We start from the raw sequence: 26189 nt of genomic DNA, 5'->3' as shown, positions 1-26189 counted from the left end.
ATTACACATCAACCAAAGGGATATGAGAACCCCTCCAAGACCTACCCAATCACCAAGCACTCCGCACCGTCACTCCGCATATTCTATCTGCCCCCGGCCATTCTCGGTCAGACGCGCCTCCGGATCCAGCAGGACACGGAACTCCTGGTCACTCTGGTATGGCGGCGTCTCTTTCGCAGTGAACACTGCATTTTGCGTAATGCCAAATCGGAAATGCTGTTGCGCTCGCCGCTGTCGCGCTTCGACCCGGACCCGATACGCATCATAGGTTGCCTGGTCCAGCGTGGCGAAGAGATAGCGGGAATGCACGCCTAACGCTTGCGCTCCTTTCTGTCCAAACCCAAAAGAGGTGACCGAAAAGGCCTTAACTCCCGTGGTCTGGATGCTGCGACTGGGGTAGACCAGATAATCATTCTGGAGGGCTTCGTCGATGTTGTCCGCATTGCGGTTGCCTGGAACCAAGCCGGTGTTAAGCACTTGCAGGCCACCGTTGAGCATCCACGCTCCTGCAGCACCTTTTGAGTGCCCGGTAAGATACTTCTGGAAGATTCCCAATGCAGGATTACCCTTTGTTCGACCCAGGTGATGAAGCTGTTGGCTAATCATGTTCGTCTCGTTCTTCTCGTTGAGCACGGTGGATGTCCCGTGGAACGAGACCACATCCAGATCGTTGATGGTCAGGTTCCAAGTTGCCAGGGCACCGCGTAGCGGAGATATCTCTGGGTCGTTCTTCCAAAAGTGGTTACCAAACGTGTTCAACGCATCTTTCTCTTGGATCCTAGCTTCGCGGCGTACATAGCGGAGGCGTTCGTTGACCTCTTCAGTTCGCTCTTCCGAATAAGGGCTGGGGCTTCGCTTGAGGTCCGCCAATTCTGCCTCAGCGATGTCAACTTCCATGTCGACGCGTTCCTTGATGTGCTGGAGTGACATGTTTTATCTCCGACGCCGGTAAGAAATATCCAACATGGAAGACGGGACTCGGTTTCGTGCCTCTCGTGCATTTGTGAGAAGACCTTTGCCGGGAGCAGGAACGGATCGCCCGATCTTGTCACTAGCTGTTCCGACCCATGCTATGATGCCCTGGATGGGAAGGCCCATATCCAAAGCTAACTGAGCGGATGTGATCACTTGGATACCACTGCCCTGCGACTCGACGAATCCAGCACGGGTCGAAGCAGCCGGTCGCGACATTTCACTAGGATCACGACCTTTCTCGAACTCTGCCTCACTACTCACCGTGGCCTTCATCTTCGCAAATTCATACGACACATCCTCCGAGAAGTCATCGAAGCCACCGACGAGACACATCTTGGCTTTGCCGGAGACGATAGTCTCATAGCCGGATTCAAGCGACTCGATCGAGGTTGCGCAAGCGCCGACTGGGGTACGGATAGGACCGGTGGAGGACAACAAGAGCATGTTGATCCATGCAGCAGTGGTGTTGATGAATGACTCCTGCAAAATATCGTTTTGAACCTGCTTCTCTACGAAGCGGTCCTTATGCAGCTTTCGGAGTGCTTTAACACCACCCAACCCAGAGCCGATGCAATTGCCGATCTCAGAAACATGTAAATACTGGTATATCTCAAATGGGTCACTGATTCCTGCGCTCAGAAGTGCTTCCACCGTTCCAATGAGAGCATATAGCGTGGCTGGATCTACTTGACTGGCGAGATCTTCAGTAAGCCCATACGTACGGGCATCCCACCCGGTCGGAATCTGACCGACGACTGCTCGGTCGAATCGAAGTGCCTTCGGGATCATCAGGCAAGCTCCCTTGAGCAGACGGACGGTGTACTCCTCGCCTTCAGGAAGGATCTCGACTTTATCGCCGTGTTCCAGTCGGAGTTGTTCTGCGGTTTCCTTGGACGTCTTCAACGGAGGCATATCCTCGTCGAGCACCACTTCCTGCAAGAACTTCTTCTTATACGGATCGTAGCCGTCGTTGATCTCTGGCTCGATAAGTCGAATGCCTGTGTGTGCCAAGATGTGCCCTTCGAAACGTTTCTTTACATCGACATCGCGAATAGGCTCCTTGGTCTCTGCGACGATCCAGCCATGGTAATGCGGGTTCCCATTCAAAGGTCCATTGTGATGCTTAATCAGACCCATGATCCAGGCCATCTCAATGCAGCCCTCTAGCGAGAACTCTCCATATGCCTCCATCTCCCAACGCGTCCGGGCGTTGCCGTAGGGCCCGACTTCCGAGAAACCAGTGACAACAACCACTCGGTCTAGATCGACCATTCCGCGCAACTGACCGGCGAGAGGGAGGATTTCGGTCTGGTAGTCAGGTAGACGAGGAAACTCGAGTGCGAGCCTCGCCTTTTGTTCTCGTACTTGAGGTGCTTCTTCTGAGGACTTCCCAAGGGCAGCACGCTCGAAGACCTCTTCCTTTGCTAGGGCCTCTCGGATCTCGCTGGTCTCTTTCTGCTTCTGACGGATGGAATCAACAGTCTCCTTGAAATTCGGGAAGTGGCCCATGCCACCACTCAAGTCTGCCTGCACTGGTGTCACCTCGCACTCTGTTGCGATGGGCGAAGACATGAGGACCAAGATGTAGTGGGCCATTTCGACCTGGGAGAATGTTCTCACTCCCACCTTCTCAATATCCTGTGCGACACTATTATTGGCGCTCATAAGTCCTGTCCCGCGTGTCCAGCCGATAATCGCACCGCAGATCGAAAGGTAGGCCCCCCATGACTCGGAGCTCCAGCGGTTGAACAAGGTCTCGAGAGCGAGCTTTGACTCTGGATACAGGCCATCACCACCGAAAATACCGTGGTTCGGTGATAGTGGCAGGATTACCTGTGCGGGATGGCTATCGAATCCTCTCGCTTGCTTCTGCTTCTTGATTGCTCCAAGCAACCTGATAGTGTTTGTCAGCATGATGCGATGTGCCAGCTCTGATTTAGAGTCGATATCCTCAATCTGACGGCCCCCTTCTGGAATGGCTGCAAATGGCACAACATGACTCAGATCCCATCCGAGGCCTTTGTCAGAATCACATATGTATGACACCAGGGACTCGAGGTCTTGCTGACTCGCCTGGTTGAACGGCAGGAGAATGAGTTGTGAGCCGCGAGCTCCTTCTTCAGCGTAGATCTGCTGGTACAACCGTGTCGTCGCTAGCGAGTAACTGCTGGTCGTTACGAGCACCCGAGCGCCTCCTCTCAGAAGGCCGCGTACAATTTCGGTGCCGATAGAATCCCGTCCCGCACCAATGACAAGCACTTCTGCGTCTGAGAACGACAGGCATTGGTGGTCCGTCTCGCGAAGGGTGGCCATAAAGGCTGCATTCAAGTCCGCTCGACTCTCCCAACCATGACTTCCCAGAGACTTAAGGGTAGCTGGTGGCGCTGGGTCGACGGTCGCACGGGTGACCTCGGTATAGTGAATCTTTCCCTGGCTATCGATGGTTGTCTTCGGTGCGTCGACAATCAACCGGTGGGCAGCCAACGGCTGAGCACCTGACAACTGTGGGTTACATGCCAGCCGCAGCTGACGGAGAGCATCGCGGGCATGAATCGCTCGCGGATTCCGCAGTTTCAGGCACTGTGTCTCCAGGTATTCCAGCATCTGAACAAGCCTGGGATTAGACTTCCGAGCAATCCGTCCCATAATGGTTTCGATCTCGCGGCCAGTCAGCGCAATAGTCCCCGCCAAGATGCGTTGAAACATATCCACAGCGTCTTGCAGCGCCCAATTCCAGAACGAGTCGTATCTGCGGGCCTTGGCTATGGACAACATGGGCCTGATACCCGAGCCGTAAACCTCGCCATGCTCTGAAATCCAGAGCTGCAGCTCGTCCTGAAGCTCTGCTATGACCTCTGCGGCTTTTGTATTGGTCTTGTGTCCAGCCTGCAGGTCAACTCCAAGCAACTTTGCATACACTTCCAGCATGGCTTGGGCACGGTCATCCTGAGTCTTGGCCAGTGCCTTGACGGCCGTCTGATCTACAATGACCGGTCCGGATGATGCGCCGGCTCCGTCGGATGAAGTTCCTGCCAAAGATAGGTCGATCTTCGCATCCTGAGCATACTGGTGGACGATCTTGTCAAGGAAAGCATGAGCGGCGCTGGTATCCGGGAGTCGTGCGGCAGGCTGCTGGACGGCAGCACGTAGCAAAACTGCATCCTGGCGGCCTGTCTGTAAACCATATTTGTTAAGCAGGTGGGCTCGCACTTCACCCGACCCTAGACCAGCCGGCATTTTTGCCGACACCATTCGGTTGACAAGGGTTTGTGTGGTCTTTCCTAGGCCTTTTTTCCAAGAGCCTTGAGCTTCGATTGATTGGGCGAGCTCTGACAGTGGGGTATCTTCGGGGGCGTCTGGAATGGAGCCAAACTCGGCGCCGATATCTCCGACAATCTCATTTTCTAGAGTGGATCGGCCTGTCATGTGTTAGAATGAAGCCGGGTGTGGTCGTATAGATGAAATGGGAATAGCAGGAAGGGGGATTGATGCTCACCTCCGACTAGTTTCTTGATAGTTTGACTCAGGTCAATGTCATGCAGTGACTTCTTCAGTTTGTGTGCAATGAGGGCAACAATGATGTCAATAGCTGCGATAGTCTTGTCTTCAATATTGGAAGAGGCTTGCCGCACTGGAGTGGGCTGGGGTGTGGTAGTCTCAGTTGCCTTAGGGGGTGTGACAGGGGTGGTGGGCTGTGAGGGCTGTGCAGCAGGTGTGGATGCCTCTTTGGCTGTTTGGGCTGGTGCGACCTCGGCATCGCTTGATTCATAGTATATTTCTCGTGCATTCTTCTTATGACTCCATATCTCTCGTTCGATGGCAAGTGCAGCATCATGTACTTGGTACTTGGCCGCCAATGTCTTCTTAATCATGCCAAGCAAAGTCTCAGCAGGTCCGATCTCAATCAGTCGATCAACCTTTTGCTCCTGGAGCACGACGTCTTGTGTTTCGATCCTGTGGATACTTAGCAACTACACATCACTTTCGCCTTGCCAAGCGCCAATGATTCATAGTAACGTACCATCTGACCGGCGAAGCAAACTGGTACCTAGAAGAAAGCTATCAGATGCAATGCCTCAAAGCAATCAGAAGCCAACTCACGCAAGAAGCTCCGTCAGCAACACGTATGCCAGCTCCCGCTGGACCCTTGGGTGAATCTTCTCCTTGGATGCCATGTTGGCTCTGTGAGACAGCGTGTTTGATGGGAGCCAAGAGGTATTTCGAGGAAAACCATGTCCAGGATATATGTCGCACATGGGCGCTTCGAAGTTCAGTTCAACACTAAGACACGCGCTGTGCCTGGCATGAGAGCGTGTTATCTCCCAGCGTGCTATCACGGCTGGCTCCGACACTTTGGCCCCAACTCCACCTACGAGGGCTCGGAGTTCGTCAGCATGACTCGCGCTATGGTCAGGATCGAGGAACCTTGAGCTGAAAGTATCTGAGCGTTTCGGTGGATCGGAATCCCTGGAATCTGAGCGTAAATAGGGCTTAGTTTATTTCAGCTCCGGAAGACGATTCGTATCGGTATTTTACGAATGTTTCAGCACTAGTATTGATACGCATCGTAAATTACGCTTGTATGTTTTATATTTCTGACCGTATCTTATCATACCGATCTATGTGGACATCGTGCTGATCCTGATCCCTTAGACAAGATTACCCAGGTGGTGGCTGTGTACCCTGATCCTTCACCACGTTTTCGAAATCAGTGGAGACATGCAGCTCGCCACGAGGAATGTGGAGCTCATCGGCGTATTTGCATGGATGAGCCAGGTAGATTGTGGTCCGACGGTTGGCGTCATCTCACCCCTGCATGAGCTCCGGTCTTTGCTCAGTCCACTTCGTGAGAAAGAGCATGTTGGATGCTTGCCTTACGATGTCCGACGAGGCCTTGTCGCTTCTTTGGCAGCGACAGAAAGCCATATTACCTGGGTGTCAAGGTTCTGTTCTGATTGCATGTTTAGCCAACGCTCTGTACTGAGTTCTTGTTATCTGCCATCGTGTTTGAAGCCTTTGACTGAGCCTGGCTTTACTGGTACTATGGTCTTCACATCTACATTCCAAGCCTATTGGCAGGCAGGCATTTTCGCCATCTTTGGGGCTGCAGTTGCTTCGGTCAGTCTTCATGCCCCAAATCTATATGCGTTACTTACATGCAAAGACCTTTGTGTATGTGGTCTACCACCTATTCTTCCATCCACTTGCACACTTTCCAGGTCCGTTCTGGGCCAAGTTCACATGTCTCTACTCTGGCTATCATGCATGGAAAGGTGATTTGCATATTGACATGCAGCGTTGCCATGAGAAATATGGTATGTCCTCTGTTCGTCTGGCTGGTTGTTTTCCTAATTGTTGTAGGGGACTTTGTTCGCTATGCGCCGAACCAACTTTTGATCAACACATCTATTGGGCTTCATGGTACGTTGCATTTGTATCCAACAGGCCCTAGCTAATAACATAAGACATCTACGGCTTCGGACGCAACACTCAGAAGTCCAAGCTCTACAGTGCCATGGTCCATCGCGCCCCGAACACCCTCACCCTCATCGACAAGAAGGCACACGGCCGAAAGAGACGTATTATCAGTCAGGGTCTTTCCGATGCCGCACTAAGACGGTACCAGCCTGCTATCCTCAAGCATATCAATGAACTTTGCGGCGCACTTGTGGGTAGCAAGCCCAGCGAGTGGTCTGTTCCACGGAACGTCGCACACTACTGTACGGTTCCTCCTTCCATGTCCAGATACTTACTAATGAACTCAGTTAACTTCCTTACCTTCGACATCATGTCCGATGTCCTCTTCGGAGAACAGTACAACATGGTAACAAGCGAGGAGCACCGCTACGTCGTCAAAGCGATCGAGGACTCGAACGTCCGAACATCAGTCCTCGCTCAAGCCCCTATTCTTGCTTTCCGGCGCTGGGACCGTAAGATCTTCGCGGAGTCCATCCTCGCCAGAAACAAGTTCATCCAATTCGTAAACACCCTCCTTCAGCGGAGATTCAAATCTGCCAAGTCCGCCCGCCAGGACGTTTTCACCTTCCTGCTGGATGCAAAGGATCCCGAGACTCAGCAGAGTTTGTCCCTCGCTGAGATTGGTGCTGAAACAACCACTCTCGTTGTAGCCGGTACATATTCGTCCCCCTATCTTTCACTATCATCTTGCTAACTTAGCTCGACGTATCCCAGGCTCCGACACCTCCTCCACAGCCTTCTCCTCCTGCCTCTTCTACCTCTCCCACAACAAGGACTGGTACAACCGCGTAGCCACGGAAATCCGGAACACTTTCTCCTCCCCGGACGAAATCACCCTCGGTCCCCGCCTCAGCTCCTGCATCTACCTCCGTGCTTGCATAGATGAATCTCTTCGCATGTCGCCTCCCGCCGGATCCGCCCTCTGGCGTGAAGTCGGCCCTGGCGGCGCCACCTTCGATGGCCACTTCATCCCCGCCGGCTGTGACGTCGGAACCGGTATCTACGCCATCCATCATAACGAGAATTACTACCCTGAGGCTTTCACTTTCCGTCCTGAGCGATGGATTTTAACTGGTGCAGAGGGCGATATTGAAGCCGTGGGTACGGCCGATCGAAACAGTCTGGCTAAGGCGCAAGGCGCATTCAATCCTTTCTCCATCGGACCGAGAGGATGTATTGGAAAGGGATTGGCGCTGGCGGAGCTGACGCTGGGCATTGCAACAATGTTGTGGAGGTATGATTTTGTCTTGAGTGAGGCGAAGGGTGTGGCTCTTGGTGCTGGGAGGAAGGGGTTGGGGCCTGGAAGGGAGAGGGATAATGAGTACCAGCTGTATGATCATATCACGGCATCGAAGGAGGGGCCGATGATTTCTTTTAGGGAGAGGGAGTAGTAGATGGTGCGGGTTGGTGGAGGGGTATGAGGGTTCAATCTATGGGGTTTGTGAACATTACAGGTTGAATTTGAGGGAAACATATGTGTTTATGTTGTTTGTTGTACATATTGTATGGGTGCCATGTAATTGAATGTAATATATGTGACCGTACTTATGCCTGAGGCACTTATAACGGTGAGTTGCTGTCCGTGCCACCGTTGTATTGGTCATCCAAGAGCAGGATTATGTTGACCCGCTGCTTCTTACGCATGTCTCATAAACTCCATCTAGCATGAGACTCTAATTGTATTCAGTTCAATGGTACACTAGAGTGTTCTCATCGTTCTAGACTTGTTGTGATAATAGGCTCTTTTCTAGTAGGTCCCAGTAAAAGCTACCTCGAGCACGCCAACTACCAGTTAGCTATCTATCTGCCAGTGTATCGGACACATACAAGTCATTATACTATTAGACTTTCTAACTTGGGCAATAGTAGTAAGCTGCAAACGTTCTTAATGGTACATAGTTCTAGTTACAAAGAGTCATTACTATCCGAGGAAGCCCAAGTATGCAACATGAATACGACCTGCAATAATATAAATAATATATACTGATTGACCAACATGACTATATCTCAGATCTAATGAAAACCATTTGCAATACCATTCGCCATCTTCTCACCCGCATACTTCTCATACACCGTCTCCGGTGTCTTCACAGCCTCTACCCACTCAGCAAACTCTTCACCAGTCTCTCCCCGCTGAATCTTCCTCAACCTCGTCAACAACTCCAAGCACAGCGGCCCACTGCCGAACTCAAGCTTCTCCCCAGTCGAACTCCGCGTAATCGACCGAATAGGAACCACAGCAGCTGCAGTTCCAGCCGCCATGACCTCAGTGTATTGGTCAAGTGTATCCCAGGGCACCTAAGCAGCAGTCAGCACATACATCCCGCAAGGGTGAGAACAGATACACATACACTCCTCTTCTCCACTACCCACCCCAAACTCCTCGCTATCCCCTGCACTGAATCACTCGTCACACTATCAATAACACACTTACTATCCGGCACAACCAGCCTAACCACCTCTCCATCCTTAACAATGCCCAGGAAGCTCGACGTCGAGAACTCATCGACCTCCGTCTGTGACTGACTATCTAGATGCAAAGTAAGCGGAAACCCCTCCTTTCTCGCCATTTCTGTATATTTCATCACAGGCGCATAGTTCCCGCCGACCTTCCCATGGCCTGTGCCCCGGGGCGCGGCACGATCAAACTCCTCAATGACCAGCGCATCCGCTGCTCCGGTACCGTGGTAGGTGCCGAAGGGCTGCACATATACACAAAAAAGGTACTCGCGGGGAGGGGTGAGGGCGAAATGCCCTCCTACGCCGAAGGCGAGCGGGCGGATGTAGAGCGCTGCGTTAGTGGAGTGGGGTGGCACAAAGGCAGCATTCTCGGATACGGCGAGGCGGACGGCGTCGAGGAAGAGTGTGTCCGGGATGGCAGGGATAGAAACTAGGTCGGCGGAGTGGGCCATGCGAGAGGCGTGCTTGTCAGGGCGGAAGAGGAGGATCTCTTCGTTGGCATTGCGGGTGGCTTTGAGACCTTCGTAGATTTGTTGGCCTATTGTGATTAGTGACCATTGGAGGGGGTATAGGAGGGGATTGGGTATACCATAGTTGAGGCCCGGGGCAAGACCATGGATGCGGAGGTAGGGGTCTTTGACGAAGGTTGGGGCTTGCCAGGTTTGGGTTGTTGGGTCGAATTTGCATTCGACGTGGCCATTGACTGCCTGGGTTAGTTGTGATATATCGTTAGGGCTGCAGATAGAATGTACCGATGTCGGTCACGGCGAGCCCAAGTTTCGACCAGTCTGTGGTGGTTAGTGATGATTGTGGTGGATGAATGAGGTGGATGTACCAAGGTCAGCTGCTGGAGGTGCGAAGGCCATTGTGCAGGTTACAGTGTACTTTGTGAAGCGTGCGGAAGGTGAGTATGGTAGAATGATTATGAGGATGCTACAAAGGCAAACGAATGACGAGATAAAAAGACCTGAGACTTACACTGCCGATGCGGTACCAAATGCGTTCCAATCTACAAGACCTGCCACATGGTTGGCCCCATGCTGAGTGAACCATATACGCCCTTCCGCTCTCGTAAATGCAGCATCTTCGTGCGTTGAACAGATAAGCAATCTGATACATCATAAGCATCAGCCAAGTGTTTCATCCTGAAGCTGAAGCTCTCGTGTTCGGAGATTGTTGGCACATTGGCAAAGTTGTAGTTTCGGCAGGATCGAGCTCTGCTGCAGGTGCAGCTAACCTGACCTGGCTAGAAACGCGATCTGCGAATCGAGCGCAGTTACGAACGATTTTCTCCGATATCGTTCGTGTCTCGCCCGCTGACGTGAGACTAGCTCCAGTAGCATCCCCGTATAGCAACGTGCTTAGCTGTGTTTCTTATTCTCTTGGTTGGAATTGAGTTCCGCAGGAAGCCGATCAGGCCACGAGGTCCCAAATTGGTATTATTACTAGTGTATTGTTATCATGTTCTAAGACCAAATTACTTACGATACATACAGACATACAGTACACATTGTATTACAGTCACTGAAATCAGACTCCACCCTAATTCTACGTTTCGCACTCCCAACTCATGTCAAGCATCCACATCCCCCTGGTAGACGCATCGAGATCCTTCAGATTTACGCCGATAATCGACAGGAAGCTAGCAGGAAGTCATAGAACCTCAATGATGCATCAAGTATAGTAAATCCCATTCAATCTACCAATAACGCTGCTCTATTGCTTCCAAGATCCCCCGAGAAAAGAATTACCACACTCAAAGCCTAGCCCCCAGCTCATCAAACCGCACCTTCTCCCCACTTCCCAGAGAGCCCTGCAATGTCTTCGCAATTCTGACAGCCTCCACTGCACCCTGAATCCCCATAGGCAGCTCAGTATCATCCAAACAAGCCGCCGCAAACTCATTGACCTCGTCTACGAACGCCATCTCGAAGCGCTCATAGTAATGCGCCGGCAACTCGCGTCTAGCCCCAGTGCGATCAAAGATCCCCACCAGGTTCTTCTGCGCATGGCCATTGACCACTAACTTTCCCTCCGTTCCAATAATCTCCGTCGTATCCTCCTGCCCCGCCGCCATCATCCGCGAACAATACAGATACGCCACCCGGCCCCCATGGAACTCGATAATCCCGACCGCGTTATCCGCATCCCCGTAAGCCTTGAGCTCGGGATGCAGGGCCACGGTCCCACTAGCTACCACGCTCTTCACTTTGCTGTCGGCCCCAAAGAACCACAGGATCAGGTCGATGTCGTGGACGGAGCAGTCGCAGAAGATCCCGCCTGAGGTGGCGGCGAAATTCACGAAGGCGCCGGTGGGGTCGATCTTGTCGCATGTTTGGCTGCGGATGATGGCAGGGGTACCGATGAGCCCCATGCTCATCTTGTGGTAGGCGTCTCTGTATGAGACGTCGAAGCGACGGGAAAATCCGCACATGACTTTTAGCTCGGGGTGGAGGGTTGCCGCGTCGGCGACGGATTGGCACTAAGTTCTGACCGTTAGTAACGAATGTTGACATGATGAAATCCGAGATAACATACAATAGCAGCGTCTGTTGAGAGTGGCTTCTCGCACAGCACATGCTTTCCTGCTTCGATGGCTTTGATGGCCTGTTCTGCGTGAACAGTAGTAATGGTGGAGACGAGCACAGCTTCAAGACCGCTGTGGCCTAGCATAGCATCGTAGTCTGAGTAGATGGTCACTCCGTAGGGAACCAGGTTGGCCTCAGCCCATGCGGCTTCAACAGGGTCTGATGTGAATGCTGCCACCAGCGTGGACCGCGGGGACCGGTGCAGTATGTTCAGGGCGTGACGTTTGCCCATGCGGCCTAGGCCGGCGCAGGCAATCTGGAGGGTACGAGGAGCCATTGCTGTATTGAGAATATTGACAATTGAAGATTGGATGTTGAGGTTGGGAGATGGGTAGACAGACAGGGAGATATTTATATTGACTGGGCAAGCCTTTAGCCTAACTAGGATTGAGATAGAGGTCGATGAGGCGTGGAGTGACCCGCCTCGCTGATAGAAATAATATCGGTGGATATACGCAATCTGTTGGCATATCGTGAGCACTGTTTGGTGTTCGAGGCATGCATGGGTCAGCTCGGCTTGTGTTGTACGTCGTATTTGAGATCATGCCTCGGTTGTGATCCCTGCAATAGACAAGAGGATAACAGATCAGGCCCACATAGTCAGGCAGCTCAGCCGAAGTGCAGTACACAAATTCTTCGATAAAGAGGAGATGCCCCCGCCACAAGGGAGCTCCATCATGGTTTCAAGATTGGAAAATTATTGATCGAGCTTACTCTTTACTAGGAGGAGACCTGGTGAATGGTCCGTGCTGCCATATCAATTATGTGTCATTTGATGCGCCCTCCTTCAATCGTCGATTGAATTTGAGGATAATGTTGATGTTTGGGTAATCTTCAATTCCAGCGAGCCACAACTTGTCTTGCAGAACCAGAAGATGAGCCTGGAGCGTTGGAACATCATAGAAAGTATCCAAGAACATAGTAAACGTGTGTAATCTAGTCAGCGTTGGCTTCCTTCCATTTGTGTTGGAGCACGAACTGCAGAACGCTGTGAATGTTTTAATCCGCTTGCTGAGCTGATATTCCCTGACACTAGATCCTCATGTACTAGGACTAATGTACCTACAAAATCAGGCGTTTACCCACTGAACTGGCGTCAATGTGTTATACCAGCGGATCGAGTAATTGCGATCAGGTTGATAGCAAAGGGCAGGAAAGATTCATGAGGATAGCAAATGTATTTATAGACTGCATGTCGCTTGGGTCCACACAAATATAGTGAACGCAAACAATCACGGACTATCCCTGGTTACAGGTTTCAGGTAGACTTTCAGCGGCCGTTTCTCCCACATCAGAAAGTTCTTCTGCTGGATCCAGTCATGGCAGACCTCCGAGATAACCATATCAAAGTTAAACATGATCAAGGCGAGAATGAGACGCATCTCGCTGTATGCAAGGCTAAAGAAAAAGCTTAGTCACACCACGGGAATGGAGCAAGAGATTGAATTGGAACTTACTTTCTCCCCAGGCAATTTCTTGGGCCCACATGGAATGGTTGAAAAACGTCACGACGATCATTCGCGAACTGAGGGCTGCCCATGAAACGCTCGGGGTGATATGAGTTGGGGTCCGTGAAGTACTTTTCACGATGATAGAGTGCCCACTGGTGCATTGACACATAAGTCTGTGTAACATGTTAGAAACGTTCTAATAGGAGATCATAGATAGACCCACGCTTGCTGGTATATAGTGTCCAAGCACCGTGCAGCCTCCTCGCGGGCACATGCGCGGGAGACCGTTTGCTATAGGTGGGTACATACGCAAACCTTCATCAAGACACGCGAGCATATAGGATAATTTGTTGACACTGATCAGGTTGATCTCATCTTGGCTGCGGAAAGTGGACCGAACTTCGTCCCTCAGCTTTTGATGAGCTCCAGGGTTCTCGAGAAGGAAATAGGTGACTCCACTCAACAAAGACGCTGTGGTCTCTGAGCCTCCAATAATCAGAATCTCGGCGTTAGCGATCAGGTGATCCATGCTCAGGCCCTACATGTACGGGTGAGAATGAACCTTTGGCAAACGTGATTCTTTGTACCTTACCAAATCTTCCTTTTTCTTTAACAGACTGTTGATCAGATCCGGTCGATTTTCGGTAATAGCCAATCGGCGGAGCATCTTAGTCGTGGTAAGGGCTTTATGCTTCTTCTGGGCATCCTGGAGCGATTTCGGAACCAACAGCAATAGAAGTGTTCTGAACATGGGGTAGAACGATATTGACTGAAGTATGACTCCCAACCGCCCCGATTTAAATATACTTTTGATCCAAGAATCATATTTTGCATTTTCCAAACAACCAAACGCTTCACCAAATGCAAGATCACCGATGATATCAAAGGTGGTGAAATTGTACCAGTCTGAAAGGGCCACGGGTTGTCCACTTTCGCAGTGCACATGCAACTTCTCCAAAAGCAAATCAGTGTATTTGCGAATCAAGGGCTCCTGATCTCGCATTGACTTCTCCGAGAAACCATGAGCCATGGCGCGACGCAGACGTTTATGCTGATCTCGCTCTTCGTTGACAATGTGTCGTGCTTCGGGAAACGGTCGGTAAAACCAATCGGCTTTGCCCAGCTCTTCCTCGCCGTTCTTGTGGCCCATGATGTCCTTCCAGGCGTCCGGATGCGAGAACGCAAGTTCATCAGGTGCAATGCGGACAATATCCCCATAACGATCATGGAGGTCCAACGTATGGAATGGGAGCGTCCCTAGGAGCGCATAGTAGCAATAGGGAAGGCGAGAAAGGGCATGGGAGACCGGGCCCGGGAACCGACTGAGTGGGTGAAAGAAGACACTATAGACAATTCTAGTGACATAATAAATGATGATCTGCGCAGGACAGTTAGATTTAGTGTTGTATTTATAGCAAGGAAGTATTTATAGCAAGGAAGAGATAATACCGTGGAAAGAAGTACTGCCAACCCCGTGCTACCGTCAATTAGAATTAGATTGTTCGTTGTGAGCATGTTCAGCAATGTGAGGACCATCCGCCAGTGGATGATAGAATATTCCAGGTAAGGTTGCTTCGGCCATATTTATATACAAGTAGGAGGTGCTTTCTTTTAATGGATGTATTTGGAGACATGCGCAGGCTGCCACAATTCAAAGTCCAGAATGATCTGAGAATAGAAACGCGGGAGGAGGCAAGCAAATAAACCTTCAATTAAAGTTCCTGCAGAAAAAATGGAAAGCGAGTTCGAATGCGAACCCGAACCCGAACCCGAAGCCAACCCGAAATGTGGAACCCTGAAACACAATCTAACAAGAAGATCTGCACGACGTTGATGGTGAACAAGCCAACCATATCTCGCCAAACAGCTGTTTCCGTACTTATGTATATCCGTGGAGTCCTGGACCAGCAAGGGCATCCTAAAAATTGCCGTTGTAGCCAAATTCCTTCGTCTGCATCTCTCAGCAGGAAAAGGGCAGAATCAAGCATAGTTTGTACTTGTTACATCCGCTGTTTAGAAGGTTAATTCGACTGCCTAGATACAAGAAGACGTATATATGTATAGACCAATGCGACGCTCAATCCTCGCGGTCTACATCTTCCAAGGAAAGTTATTCTCAACGACCTCTTCCACTGTGAACAACTTCCAATCATGACTTCTACGCAATGCGAATTGTATTTGTATACCCCTAGCCTTGCATTGGCAATTATCGCAGTCATTCTATTCTCTACCCTGACTACCATCCATATATACCGCATGATTGAGTCAAAAGCGAGGTTCGGCATATTCTTCGTCCTCGGTGGTCTGGGTAAGTATCCCGATCACTGATGCCCTTTTACTTCGTTAACAACATGTAGCACAATTGGTCGGATATACAGCGCGATCCTTTTCGACGCAAGATGTCTGCAATAGGGCCACGTACGGTGTGCAATCAGTTGCACTGTTGATGGGACCGACATTGATTATGTTTTCCGTTAACCTCACTCAAAGCGAATTTGTTAACGTGCTCGATGCCGAACAATTTTGTTGGCTCCCACTGGCGTGGCAGAGGGGCGCCTATCCCGCTCTGAACGCAATTTTGATGGTCGTTCAGCTTGTTGGAGGGTGCATGACAGTCTCATCCTCGACTGCAACCGTGGCGACGGGGACGAAGCTAACAATTGCTTTATACGTGATCCGGACAGTTTTCTGGGGATTCACTATGGCAGAAAATATCTGGGTGAGCTATCGCTTGGGACGCCATCCTACAGCTGCTAGTAGCTGCGTGCTGGCTAACTGGAAGATGTGGAACCAATTGATCCCCTTAGCAGGCTCAATCATTGCCACTGGACGCAACGTGATGCGGCTGACAATGGCGGGCGGCATTGAGTTTCTCGTGGACTATGAATGGCCTTCGTACGCATTTGATGGGTATTAAATGGTCGTGGTTTTAGGTGCGTGGGGGATCTGGTACTTACCGGGGAAGTGTCGGGAACTTTCTACTCGAGTGCGCTATATAAACCTCACTCGGCTGGAGAGAGTGGTGGATGACGTGTAAGAGAGGTTTTGGCTCATTTGTGAGATTTGATTGCTCGTTTTTGGTATTGGTAACATAAGGAACTGGAATTCGCTGGCACAGCATTATTCTGCAATGAATATATTTTGTACCTGCTTTCCGAGAGCTATTTCTACTTTATTATTCCAACATTTCCGATAGCACATGTACATAACAAGCTGAGGTTGCTGTGTGTTTATATCTTAGGCGTTTAGAGAGTTTTCAAGCAAGGATTCATTGTATAGTATCTTGAATTTTCCCATTTCCTATTTCCGTAATGCCAAAGGTTGAATGAGCCAATGCATTCCCAAGATTGCAACCTATCAATGGCAACGGACGAAAAGCATCTAGCCCTACGCCCGTTTATTCGCAACCCTAATTGACAAACCCTCCAAAGACGGCACTGTATCAAATCAAAAATAGAGACATCAGCGCCCATCTGCGACGATCAAATTGCGCAGTTCAACCGCCACCAGCGAGTCCACACTATAGGAGGAGATATCCTCAGCAGCAGACATCATTCGACCACCAGCCCAAATATGCTAGCCAATTTCCTCATCAGCTCTTGGCAGATAAGATGATCCCGCAACTTGCCCTGTTGCGTATTATCTCCCTGGTGGAACTATGGTTTCCACTCAAGTGTGTACACTGCATCGCAACGAAGCTATCTTTCAGGATTCCAAAAGGTATATCCCCATCACCTCTAACATATGACTATATCTGGAAATGCTGTACATGCTAATGGTATATTTATCCATTCGAAGGTTAGAGCCTCGTCGATGGGAGTCTCCGACCCATGAGATGAAAGACGCCTACATGCCTTCGGTGGCACCTCCAGGAGTAAGCCGCCGTTTACTACCGAAACACTCATACATTATCTCACTTATCGTTAACCACTTCAGTCGAAAATAGCGTGTATCGGTAATAGCCTCGCGTTATCGGAGAGCCGACTGACCACGGCCCTCTTCCTACATCAATTTCCCGAGGTTCACATGTCGCGTCGGAATAGCATGCGGGATGAGATTTGGCATAGGAGCAGTACTTGATGATGGCACCAAAGGGCCATCGCTTGCTTGTGGAAGCCTGAGTTGACTTCCTCCACAGTATCGCTAAAAAATAAGAACCATATGGTGTAAGAGGCTTAAGTGGCAGGTTGACCTTATTTGCAAATACATAGACACGGTCATATAGATGGTTCAAGAACCTTAAAAATTACATGCACGAAAGAATATGACTGCAAGCCTCATATTGTATTCAGTATCTAACAATAGTTATTCTAATTCTTCGTCAACTCGGCCACCCGCACCTCAAACACCTTAGCCGTTTTAGTCATCATAGTATCAATGTCATAGTCCCAGATACGGTGAGATCGCCAATACACCTCATCATGGCATTTAGAGGCATCAGAACCGACCTCATTATCCTGCCATTCGTATAAATTACCGATAATGCGACTACTTTCAACCAGCCACTGCGCACGCTCACGACGAACAGCATCATAAGTCTCAAATGCGGTTGTTATTCGAGCGGCTTTCCCCGTGGGGCCACATTTCGTCGCGTCCACTCTCTTCGCAGCCAGGTCAAGCACCGCACACAGCGCAGCCACGTCTTCTACACCACAGCCCGCACCGGCGCCGTGATGCGGAGCCGCCGCATGAGCTGCATCGCCGGCTATACAGACAGGTCCTCGGGAATAGGTATTCGGAGGATGATCGTACGTATCAAAAACAGCCCATTGATCAGTAGGATCAGGCAGCAGGTCGATTATGGTGCGCATCGTAGGGCCAAAGCGAGAAAAGGCAGCCGCCACATCGGCCTTGTTCCTCTGAGCCGTCCAACGATCAGCATATGGCCAGGGGTTAGGGTCTGTGACGAAGGCGACGACATTCAACGGTGATCCGAGGGCAACGGGGAAGGTCAGAGCATGGGCATCAGGACCGAGGTGCATGAAGCGCGTCGCCACTTTAGCGTCGCCCAGTGCTTCCCTGGCGCGATCATCGGGATAAGGCCGCGCGCCGCATATTTATGGCTGTAATGAGCCGATGCTGCTAGGTGGTCTTCACCGAAGAGAATTTGGCGAACACGCGACCGGATCCCGTCGCAGCCGATCACTGCATGAGCTGTAACTGTCGTGCCATCTTGGAAACGGAGTAGCTGGCCGAGTCTATTATCTGCTGCGGGCTCCATAGTATCCAGCGCCTTGTGGAAGGTAACAATACCCTCAGGGAGTAGACGTGCTAGCTCTCCCAACAATTGGGCACGGTGACAGCCCTCGAAACCACGCTCGCCTAGGTAGATCTTGAAAAGCAGCTGTTCCTCGGTCTCCCGCGGGTCGATACTGGTCTCGTTGAATCCGTCCACCCACTGGAACCAGTCTGAAGCATTAGGGGTAGCGACGCGTTTGAATGCAGTATGGATACGCGGGTTGACCACTTTCATTGCCCATTCGGCGTTGGGAGTGAAGCCGATGCCCGCTCCGATTTCGTGAAAGTCGCGGGCTCGCTCGTAGACGCGGACGGGGATGCCGCGAGACAGGAGTCCCAAGGTCAGGGTGATACCCGTGATTCCGGCCCCGATTATGGCGATTTCAAATTTGTCTGTATCCATCTTGCTGGCGTATGAATTAATTGGGGTAAGTTGTTGGGAAGCGACATATCTATCCCTCCAATATTAGTGGTGGGGTGCTAGATGGCTGTTTATCGATAGGGTATAAGATTTTTGTGCTTACTGCCAAGATGACGACTGCGTTAATTGAGGGGATCACTGAATTTACATAAGAGTTTTGTATTGGTTTCATTATTGACAGGAGTTATGGGCATGACCCTAGGAGGTGGTATTGATAGTCTACAAGGGCTGCATGGGTTGCATAGGTTGCTCCTAGATTCGCTCGAGACTGTTCGACGAGTCACCGCGATGGGAGACCTTATCGAAGTCTCTGACACAAAATATCCCGAGCTTTGCGTGGGCCTGCCCTTTGCCGGGTCCAACCTTGGAGTTGTTACCACGGCTACCTGTTGCACACATCGTGCAACCAATGGGAGTCTTGTCACCAATGTAAACTTCATCTTTGTTGCTACCGAGCACGCTGCTATTCTGCAGGCACTGAGCTCTGTCGATGAGACGCTTCCGCCTGAACTGAAACTAACTCCGGCGGTGGCCTATAACCGAACCATTGGCCAGGTGAGCATTGGTCAAGATGGTTCCTCCTCGACCACGGTACTAATTATGGGAAAGCCACTTGTGCCGGCGAATACTATTTGCTACGGCCCTCAAGAACAAGCGTTGGGGCTATTGAGCCCCTTCAACAGTCTCCTCCCGGTTATGTCCCGCAGTGTAACCGTGCCCTGAAAGGCCCTGCTCGACACCACCTTCTTTGGCTTAGCCGCCCAGGAAGTAGGGGCCTGCTCTAAATACCAAGCTGTCAATGTCTACAGTATTGGCTCTCCCACACCGACACATTTGCCTGGGAGTCGTACTTGAAGCAGTTATTGCAATTCTATCGCTATAATCCCACCTACGATGGACGCTTTCTTGTCCAACGCTAACCCACTTAAGCGGCCCTAGCCACGCCGTAATCGGATATGGCTCATCTTCACCAACAGATAGAGATGCATACGTAAGGGGCTCCCAGCCACAAAGATTTTGTACAGAAATTGACGCTCAAGCCGCAGCAATCTCGAGTGATGGCACACAGGAGCCTGCCTTGAAGACCCAGTCGACGCCTTCTTTCAAGAATCTCGCCGCCATTTCCAGCATTCCAGCGGCTTCGACAAACTGGCCGTTTATGTGAATTATGCTCATAGCGATGAGGGGCCAGATGTATGGCATACGCCGGAAAAGCTGGGCGATCTGACTCGGCTGAAGCAAGCCTGGGATTCTGAAGAGCGATTCAGCTGGAGTGATCCTGTTCCTTCATAGAATGAGTCTTTAGAGCTGCAGTGTCACTGAATGTACATACCAGGAGCTGATTCTCGGCGAATGGAGTGGTGGGCTTTTGCAAAGCTTTCCTACTCGGATCGTACTACTCCGCACAGTTGCGGCAGTCTTCACCCGGAGTTTACGATCGGACTTTGGACCTGAGAGCGATCGGCATTCATTGCTAGCCTCTCAATTCCCAGACCTCGGACTAATTCACATGACCATAAGCTAGGGCATATAGGTCCAGTCTACCCCACTCGTACTACATGACTTTATTCCCACTTAATTTTTCCCCGCCTCTCACTTATTTACCATGTATTTTCAAGGCGAGGGCAGCATTGACATTCCCGTGCAAGACATCATTTCCTGGATTTTCGACGAAGAACGATATGATATCGACAAGCCAGTAAGCCTATAATCTCCCTCCAATGGCAAGATGCCGCTCATGCAACACTGCAGGTCTACATCGATGCCTCCGATACGAGCCGTTCCATTTCCTGGCGACAAGCCCGCATTCTGGTGCGTCAGTTGGCCGCTGGATTCAAAGCAGCGGGTCTGAAGGACGGCGATTGTGTGTGCCTTCACTCATTCAATGATGTATGCACTCCAGCACAGAATATTTCGTCCCCTCCGACGGAATTCCACTCACATAATGATCAGATCTATTACAGCATCCTTGTGCTCGGAATAATCGCAGCCGGGGGAATATACATGGGCACCAATCCGAGCTATACATCCCACGAACTCGGCTATCACCTCCGAGAAGCACAGGTTAAATTCGTCATCAGTGAACCAGAGATGCTACATCGCATGATCCCCGCCGCTGAAGGCAACGGTATTCCGCAAGACCGCATCTGGGCCTTCACAACGCGCGAGTCGCAGGTTCCAGCGACGACGGGACTTGCTCCTTGGACTGCGTTGCTGAAACACGGCGAAGCCGACTGGCGCCGTCTTAATGATCCCAGTCAAGCGAAAACCACCGTAGTAGCGAGACTGTTCAGCTCCGGTACGACTGGTCTCCCTAAACCCGTGGATTTTACCCACTACAATCTGATCGCACAACATACGCTGGTGTACGATGCACATCCCGTCCCATTTGAGGTCAGAACACCTCCATCCCATCCCCAAGTCGCATATAATCCCCACCTAACAACTACTAGGCACGCCGAATCCTCTATCTGCCCTTCTTCCACGCCGCCGCAGCCCCATCCGCACACTTCAGCACCCTCCGTCTTGGCGATCCATCCTACGTCCTTCGCCGCTTCGAGCCAGACCTCTTCTTAACCACTGTTGACAAACAAAAGATTACCGAATGCACGGCCGTCCCGCCAATTATTCATGCGATACTCGCCCAGTCCACGACCTCGAAAAATTCCAAGTCATTACAATCACTAAAAGTCATCCGCTGCGGCGCCGCCCCACTAGACAAAACAACTCAAGCACGTCTTCAGGCCCTCCTCTCCCTAGACGCAACCTTCACCCAAGTCTGGGGCATGACGGAAGCCTCCTGCATCGCGACCATGATACCCTACCCTGAACCAGACGACACAGGGAGTGTGGGCCGGCTACTCCCCGGTATAGAAGCGAAGATAATCGACTCGGACGGGAATGATATCACTGCTCCTGACACAACAGGTGAGGTCTGTCTACGGGGCCCTACCATCGTACGCGGATACTTCAACCTCCCTTCCGCCAATGAGAACGCGTTCGATAAAGATGGGTTCTATAGAACAGGCGACTTGGGGTACTGCGATGACAAGACAAAAATGTGGTATCTGCTCGATCGGAAGAAGGATATTATCAAGGTTCGCGGGTTCCAGGTTGCGCCGGCGGAGGTGGAGGGCGTGCTGAGGAATCATCCGCGCATTCGAGATGTCGCGGTGGTGGGAGTCCATGATGCCGAGGCAAAGACGGAGTATCCGAAGGCGTATGTCGTGAGAGAGGATCAGTCGCTACATGAGGATCAGGTAAAGGAGTACGTGGCGCAGCGGTTGGCGAAGTATAAGAGGTTGGATGGTGGGGTGCGGTTTGTGGGTGCGATCCCGCGTAATGCGAGTGGGAAGATTCTGAAGCGGTTGTTGGAGGATAAGAGCACGGTGAAGTTGTAGATGAAGGACAGGGAAGGCAAAAGAGAAAGGGGTTCTTATTGACGTCTACAGCAGCCAGGTTGCCAACCAGGCGGCTTCGGCTCCTGACTACGTCTTCATTATTCGATAGGAGCGCGATCATCCCAAAGTACTGAGAAGGCTATGACCACCATGAGAAAGAATATCATATTTATTCTCTATCCTACCAGATCCTTCCTACGGTCATGCCAAGCGTGGAGAATCCGTTTCCCTGACCCTTCAATGTCTATGTGACATAGTGTACTTCTGAGATAGCTACAAATGAGCCTGCTCCATCATCGAGGTCACTGCATCTCCCACACAAGTGTCCAAATCGCGGAAAGTCATTCCCAGCATCCTGCGCGACTTAGAGTTATCAAAACCAAAAATCGGCTGGGGCAGGTCATCGGGCATATCGCTTGGAGGCAGCTTGTGAGCCAATTCTGGGTGCGTGGCACGAATAGCCTCCGCAACTTGCTTGTTCGAGAAGTGGTCAGCCACGGTAAAGAAGCGATGTCCACTGACCTCGGGCAGCTCCAGCGCTTTACGGTGAGCGAACGCAACATCACGGACATCCACGAAAGTGAAAGGAATGGCGATAGGCGCGCCCCCATCTTTCCATTTTCCGAGCATCAGGTCACGGATAATGTGGTTTGAGGTGTTCAGGGCTTTGAGATCGGTGACGTGTCGTGGCTTTGGTCCGAACACCAGCGGGGGGTTAATAGTGACAAGGTCGAAGTTCGGCTTCTCTTTCTCGACGAATTCGAAGGCGGCGCGCTCAGCGAATATCTTCCGCTCTGTGTCAGTAGTGGATAGTGTCGTGCGGTGATAAGTGGGCCCATACCTTGCTCGCGCGATATGTAACCTCCGGTACCATGGCCTCCTCCCAGGTCATTGATCCATAGCTGGTCTCATCGTACACCTCTGGGTGGTTGGGAGGAGTTACAATAGTAGCCGAAGAGGAAGTCACAACCACTCGCTTGACGGTCTGTGCGTAAGCCTTGATGGAGGCCAGCAGTCCGGCGGTACCTTTGATTGCTGGGTCAAGGAAGTCCGTTTTAGGATCGGTGTAGTTGAAATGATAGGGCGAGGCCGTGTGGACGACCAAGTCCAGGTCAGAAATGGATTGGATAGCCTGGTATTCCATGTTAGCCGGCACTTGGAGTATCTGCTTAGCCGTGTAGAAGAGTGAGGGTTACCTCATCATAGGCCCCATCTTTGGCAATATCCTCCACCACCACATACGAAGCAGCCTGATCGCCGGTATTCGACAACGATTCGAGAAGCTGGCGGCCCTTGTCGTGTGTGCGAACAGTCACTACCACTTGATACCTAGGATACGTCAGCGTTGTGAGCAGAAGGATTTCCGTTTGGTGAAAATGCTTGCTTACCCAGCGTCCAGCAGCTCAGTCAGAATGTGCGAGGCGATGAAGCCTGTGCCACCTACATATCCAGGAAAGTTGGTTCATCTGCTGCAAAAGCATGGCAATAGTGGATTCCACTGACCTGTAAGTAGTACCTTTTTCGCGAGAGAACCCATCGTGAGCAGCCAGTGAACAAGTACAGAGCTCCTGGTTGTGTGTGTTTCCTGCTACAGGGCGATACTGTCTAAAAAAGGGTTGAAATATATCACTGCTCATGGCTGTGTGGGGAAGTTCCATTCTCAGCTCGGACAAAATATTCTGGGGTGAGCAGTCATGAAGGATGAACTGTCAGAGATCGCTGCCTATGCTCGGATACCCAAGGACATGGCAAGTCCGTATGAGAAACTCCGGGTGTGCCCGATCTGTTGCCCACTTATCCATTATCCTATTGGATGTCCGCGGAAAAGCAACGATTAGGAGGGCTATAGTAAAAGATCATATAGACCCATAGAAATAAGTGCATTATCCATACCTACAGTAATCGCCTCCAGCTCAGGCACTTCGACCCAGAAGCCGAGTTCGTCAGTAAGAACCATAGCAATGAACGGTTCCAGATCCGAAAAGAAGACCTCAGTCCATACGGGTATATCCTCGGTAAACTGCCAGTACTGCAGGTCTACAGCCACATCATGCTTTCTTTTGCCATGCCTGAGGGGGTGTCACAAGACACTATCATCGCCGATCCCGAGGCTGCAGTGCGCCAGATCCGATCCCATGTGCCCTGGATGGCCGGCAAAGTTGTTAATGTTGGTAAAGGCCCGGGAAATCCAGAGCGATATGTTGTTGCACCACGCCCTCCCCCAGATCCTCTGATTGTGGTGCGCGACTTCGCACGCCTTCCCTCTTTACTCGGAAATTCTGTGTATAGGTACCCATTTCTCATATCAGACTCGCGTCTACTAGCCCCAACAAATGCCTTTCCCCCGCGCTTCAAGGATTTTGAAGAGGACACGTTTCGGGTAATCCGCCTTCAGACCAGCTTCGTCGAAGGGGAAGTCTGACTAGACTTTGTCACCCAACATAACATGACCGATGCAGGCGGTCTTTTCGGCTTTGTCCGCCTGGTCTCCATGGCTATGTGGGGACAACAGTTTTCCGACTCCCTCTTAGAGCAGGTCAATCGCGATCGGCACAACCTCATCCCGCTTTCGAGCTCGGGTGAACCCATATTAGATCACTCCCACCATACCCGTCCCCCAATCACCGATGCGCAGCCCGTCGTGCGCCCTGATCAGCCCAGTGGCATTTTCTTGCGCTTTACCGCTGCCAATGTGGCTGAGCTGAAGGACCTCGCTAGTCAATCTATGATTTCATACCCAGAGGGTGTCCTACATCACAACCGATGATGCCGTCAGTGTTTTCTGTTGGAAATACATCACAGTATGGCATCGGTGGCAGAACATGCCAGACGCGCGCCCTCGGTTCTCGCGAGCCATGGACCGCCGAAAAGTACTAGGGATACCAGCCGAGTACATGGGAAATCTGGTTCATGTCACAACTTGGCTCACATTCCAGGAGCTAATTGATCCTCCGCTTGGCGAGATCGCGCGCCAGCATCCATTTCCCAGTCTGCTTTACTTCTTTCCACAGAACACTCAGGGAGATTGTGACTCGTTAACCTGTTAAACTGATTCTGATATGGAGGCAATGAGTCGGGACCCGGAGTGGACTTCCATGGTGGAGTCCATTGGGTAGGGTAAGAGGCACTTCATTAAACTCCGAATCAGGGCTTTTTGAAATTCCGCGTGGCAAAGTAGTAGGTAGCCAAACGAGAACTGTCAAGACCATTATCATCTCGTATCTCTCAGATGAGCAAGATCTCACTAACCATTGTTCAAGTAAGTCTGGCGCGTGGAATGTTTCTCTGTCCCCATCTAGCAGGTGGTACCCATGTGGCATTTGTATCTAGACCTATGCCTACAGTTTTAGCCGCAACCTCAGTTTTTTATATTCATGAGTCCCCTTGTTACCAAGCCCACAGCATTCCATACATTCTACCCCCGATAATTTAAACTCCAGTATACACTATGCCCACAAAACTCATAAATGACACTATCCCCCCTTCCACCACGGGACTGGCACTAACGCCCGCATCTACCACGGCCAATGCAGGGTCTCAAGCACATTGCTAAGTCCTCACATCCGGCTCAGCTTTGCGGAAGCTCCCGTCCCCTCCCAGCCAGGGCCGGACGTAGTGTCCGTCTATAGACACTTCGGTGACTTCAAGGGCTGGATCCCGATGCCGCTGAATGCCTCGGTCTCATCCACCATCTTCGCAGAAAAGATCCTCAACTCCCTCCGTCACATAATTGAGCATTACGATCGATCAGGCGCAGATGGGGAGTGGGTTGCCGTGCCTGGATTTAGTCAGGCCGCCAGACTAGCTGCTAGTCTGCTCTTCCAGAAACAGCTCAGAGGGACTGGGCTGGTCGGAAGGTATGGTGAAATCATCTTTCGCTTCGCTGTCTTGTTTGCCAGGAGGGACCCGATGATTTCTGTTGATGCAGATGCTATGATGTCGGTGTCTTCGGCGGTCTTATCGTTGCCTACGATACATATCCATAGGCTGCAAGATCCCGGGTTAGAGTACCATCGTGAGCTTCTGGAGAGGTAATGCGATCGTCGGAAGGCTTCTTTGATCGAGTGGGAGGGGAATCAACGGGTGCCCATCAAATAGAAGGATGCTCGTATGGTGATGGAGGAGATTTTGAGTGTTGCGCAGAAAATAGGTCCCGTAGCACCTTCGGCGATGCAAG

General features: G+C 51.1%; 12 protein-coding genes across 12 annotated transcripts; 6 read left to right on the top strand and 6 right to left on the bottom strand.

The window, feature by feature from the left end:
* Positions 1-9: 9 nt before the first annotated feature.
* Positions 10-5150, bottom strand: BO87DRAFT_451395 (fatty acid synthase subunit alpha; the record flags this gene model as incomplete). The annotated part of the gene is made up of 5 exons (XM_025628463.1): positions 10-918; positions 979-4394; positions 4472-4929; positions 4997-5023; positions 5077-5150. 5 exons carry the CDS (start codon positions 5148-5150, stop codon positions 70-72), a joined length of 4824 nt encoding a protein of 1607 aa, XP_025473956.1. The 3' UTR covers positions 10-69.
* Positions 5151-6018: 868 nt separating this feature from the next.
* On the top strand, positions 6019-7844 carry BO87DRAFT_402219 (cytochrome P450; the record flags this gene model as incomplete). Its single annotated transcript, XM_025625666.1, has 6 exons — positions 6019-6093; positions 6140-6290; positions 6337-6396; positions 6441-6659; positions 6741-7106; positions 7168-7844. 6 exons carry the CDS (start codon positions 6019-6021, stop codon positions 7842-7844), a joined length of 1548 nt encoding a protein of 515 aa, XP_025473955.1.
* A 622-nt stretch (positions 7845-8466) lies between these two features.
* Positions 8467-9779, bottom strand: BO87DRAFT_411257 (branched-chain amino acid aminotransferase; the record flags this gene model as incomplete). The annotated part of the gene is made up of 5 exons (XM_025626422.1): positions 8467-8751; positions 8805-9451; positions 9503-9616; positions 9666-9701; positions 9749-9779. The coding sequence occupies 5 exons, from the start codon at positions 9777-9779 to the stop codon at positions 8467-8469; spliced, it is 1113 nt and encodes a 370-aa protein (XP_025473954.1).
* Positions 9780-10669: 890 nt separating this feature from the next.
* Positions 10670-11778, bottom strand: BO87DRAFT_322120 (NAD binding Rossmann fold oxidoreductase; the record flags this gene model as incomplete). The annotated part of the gene is made up of 2 exons (XM_025619958.1): positions 10670-11395; positions 11452-11778. 2 exons carry the CDS (start codon positions 11776-11778, stop codon positions 10670-10672), a joined length of 1053 nt encoding a protein of 350 aa, XP_025473953.1.
* Positions 11779-12733: 955 nt separating this feature from the next.
* BO87DRAFT_402216 (cytochrome P450) lies at positions 12734-14467 on the bottom strand (the record flags this gene model as incomplete). The annotated part of the gene is made up of 5 exons (XM_025625665.1): positions 12734-12899; positions 12959-13125; positions 13176-13490; positions 13545-14330; positions 14402-14467. 5 exons carry the CDS (start codon positions 14465-14467, stop codon positions 12734-12736), a joined length of 1500 nt encoding a protein of 499 aa, XP_025473952.1.
* Positions 14468-15103: 636 nt separating this feature from the next.
* BO87DRAFT_402215 (uncharacterized protein) lies at positions 15104-15869 on the top strand (the record flags this gene model as incomplete). The annotated part of the gene is made up of 2 exons (XM_025625664.1): positions 15104-15260; positions 15310-15869. 2 exons carry the CDS (start codon positions 15104-15106, stop codon positions 15867-15869), a joined length of 717 nt encoding a protein of 238 aa, XP_025473951.1.
* A 1393-nt stretch (positions 15870-17262) lies between these two features.
* Positions 17263-18593, bottom strand: BO87DRAFT_451383 (FAD-dependent oxidoreductase; the record flags this gene model as incomplete). The annotated part of the gene is made up of 2 exons (XM_025628462.1): positions 17263-17966; positions 18050-18593. 2 exons carry the CDS (start codon positions 18591-18593, stop codon positions 17263-17265), a joined length of 1248 nt encoding a protein of 415 aa, XP_025473950.1.
* Positions 18594-18797: 204 nt separating this feature from the next.
* BO87DRAFT_463797 (uncharacterized protein) lies at positions 18798-19803 on the top strand (the record flags this gene model as incomplete). The annotated part of the gene is made up of 4 exons (XM_025629258.1): positions 18798-19166; positions 19221-19319; positions 19421-19458; positions 19542-19803. 4 exons carry the CDS (start codon positions 18798-18800, stop codon positions 19774-19776), a joined length of 741 nt encoding a protein of 246 aa, XP_025473949.1. The 3' UTR covers positions 19777-19803.
* A 414-nt stretch (positions 19804-20217) lies between these two features.
* Positions 20218-22012, top strand: BO87DRAFT_322093 (acyl--CoA ligase; the record flags this gene model as incomplete). Its single annotated transcript, XM_025619957.1, has 4 exons — positions 20218-20310; positions 20364-20501; positions 20565-21005; positions 21065-22012. 4 exons carry the CDS (start codon positions 20218-20220, stop codon positions 22010-22012), a joined length of 1620 nt encoding a protein of 539 aa, XP_025473948.1.
* Positions 22013-22183: 171 nt separating this feature from the next.
* Positions 22184-23806, bottom strand: BO87DRAFT_411255 (SDR family oxidoreductase). The gene is made up of 5 exons (XM_025626421.1): positions 23516-23806; positions 23401-23452; positions 23209-23341; positions 22854-23144; positions 22184-22798 (listed from the first exon to the last, which is right to left on the bottom strand). Exons 1-5 carry the CDS (start codon positions 23547-23549, stop codon positions 22286-22288), a joined length of 1023 nt encoding a protein of 340 aa, XP_025473947.1. The 5' UTR covers positions 23550-23806; the 3' UTR covers positions 22184-22285.
* BO87DRAFT_431455 (uncharacterized protein) lies at positions 23707-24434 on the top strand (the record flags this gene model as incomplete). The annotated part of the gene is made up of 2 exons (XM_025627590.1): positions 23707-23784; positions 23925-24434. The coding sequence occupies 2 exons, from the start codon at positions 23707-23709 to the stop codon at positions 24432-24434; spliced, it is 588 nt and encodes a 195-aa protein (XP_025473946.1).
* Positions 24435-24458: 24 nt separating this feature from the next.
* BO87DRAFT_431454 (uncharacterized protein) lies at positions 24459-24779 on the top strand (the record flags this gene model as incomplete). Its single annotated transcript, XM_025627589.1, has 1 exon — positions 24459-24779. One exon carries the CDS (start codon positions 24459-24461, stop codon positions 24777-24779), a length of 321 nt encoding a protein of 106 aa, XP_025473945.1.
* Positions 24780-26189: the final 1410 nt, after the last annotated feature.

This window comes from Aspergillus neoniger (genome assembly GCF_003184625.1).
Source record: "Aspergillus neoniger CBS 115656 unplaced genomic scaffold BO87scaffold_67, whole genome shotgun sequence".
Classification (NCBI taxonomy): domain Eukaryota; kingdom Fungi; phylum Ascomycota; class Eurotiomycetes; order Eurotiales; family Aspergillaceae; genus Aspergillus; species Aspergillus neoniger.
This window is presented reverse-complemented; position numbering and strand designations above follow the sequence as displayed.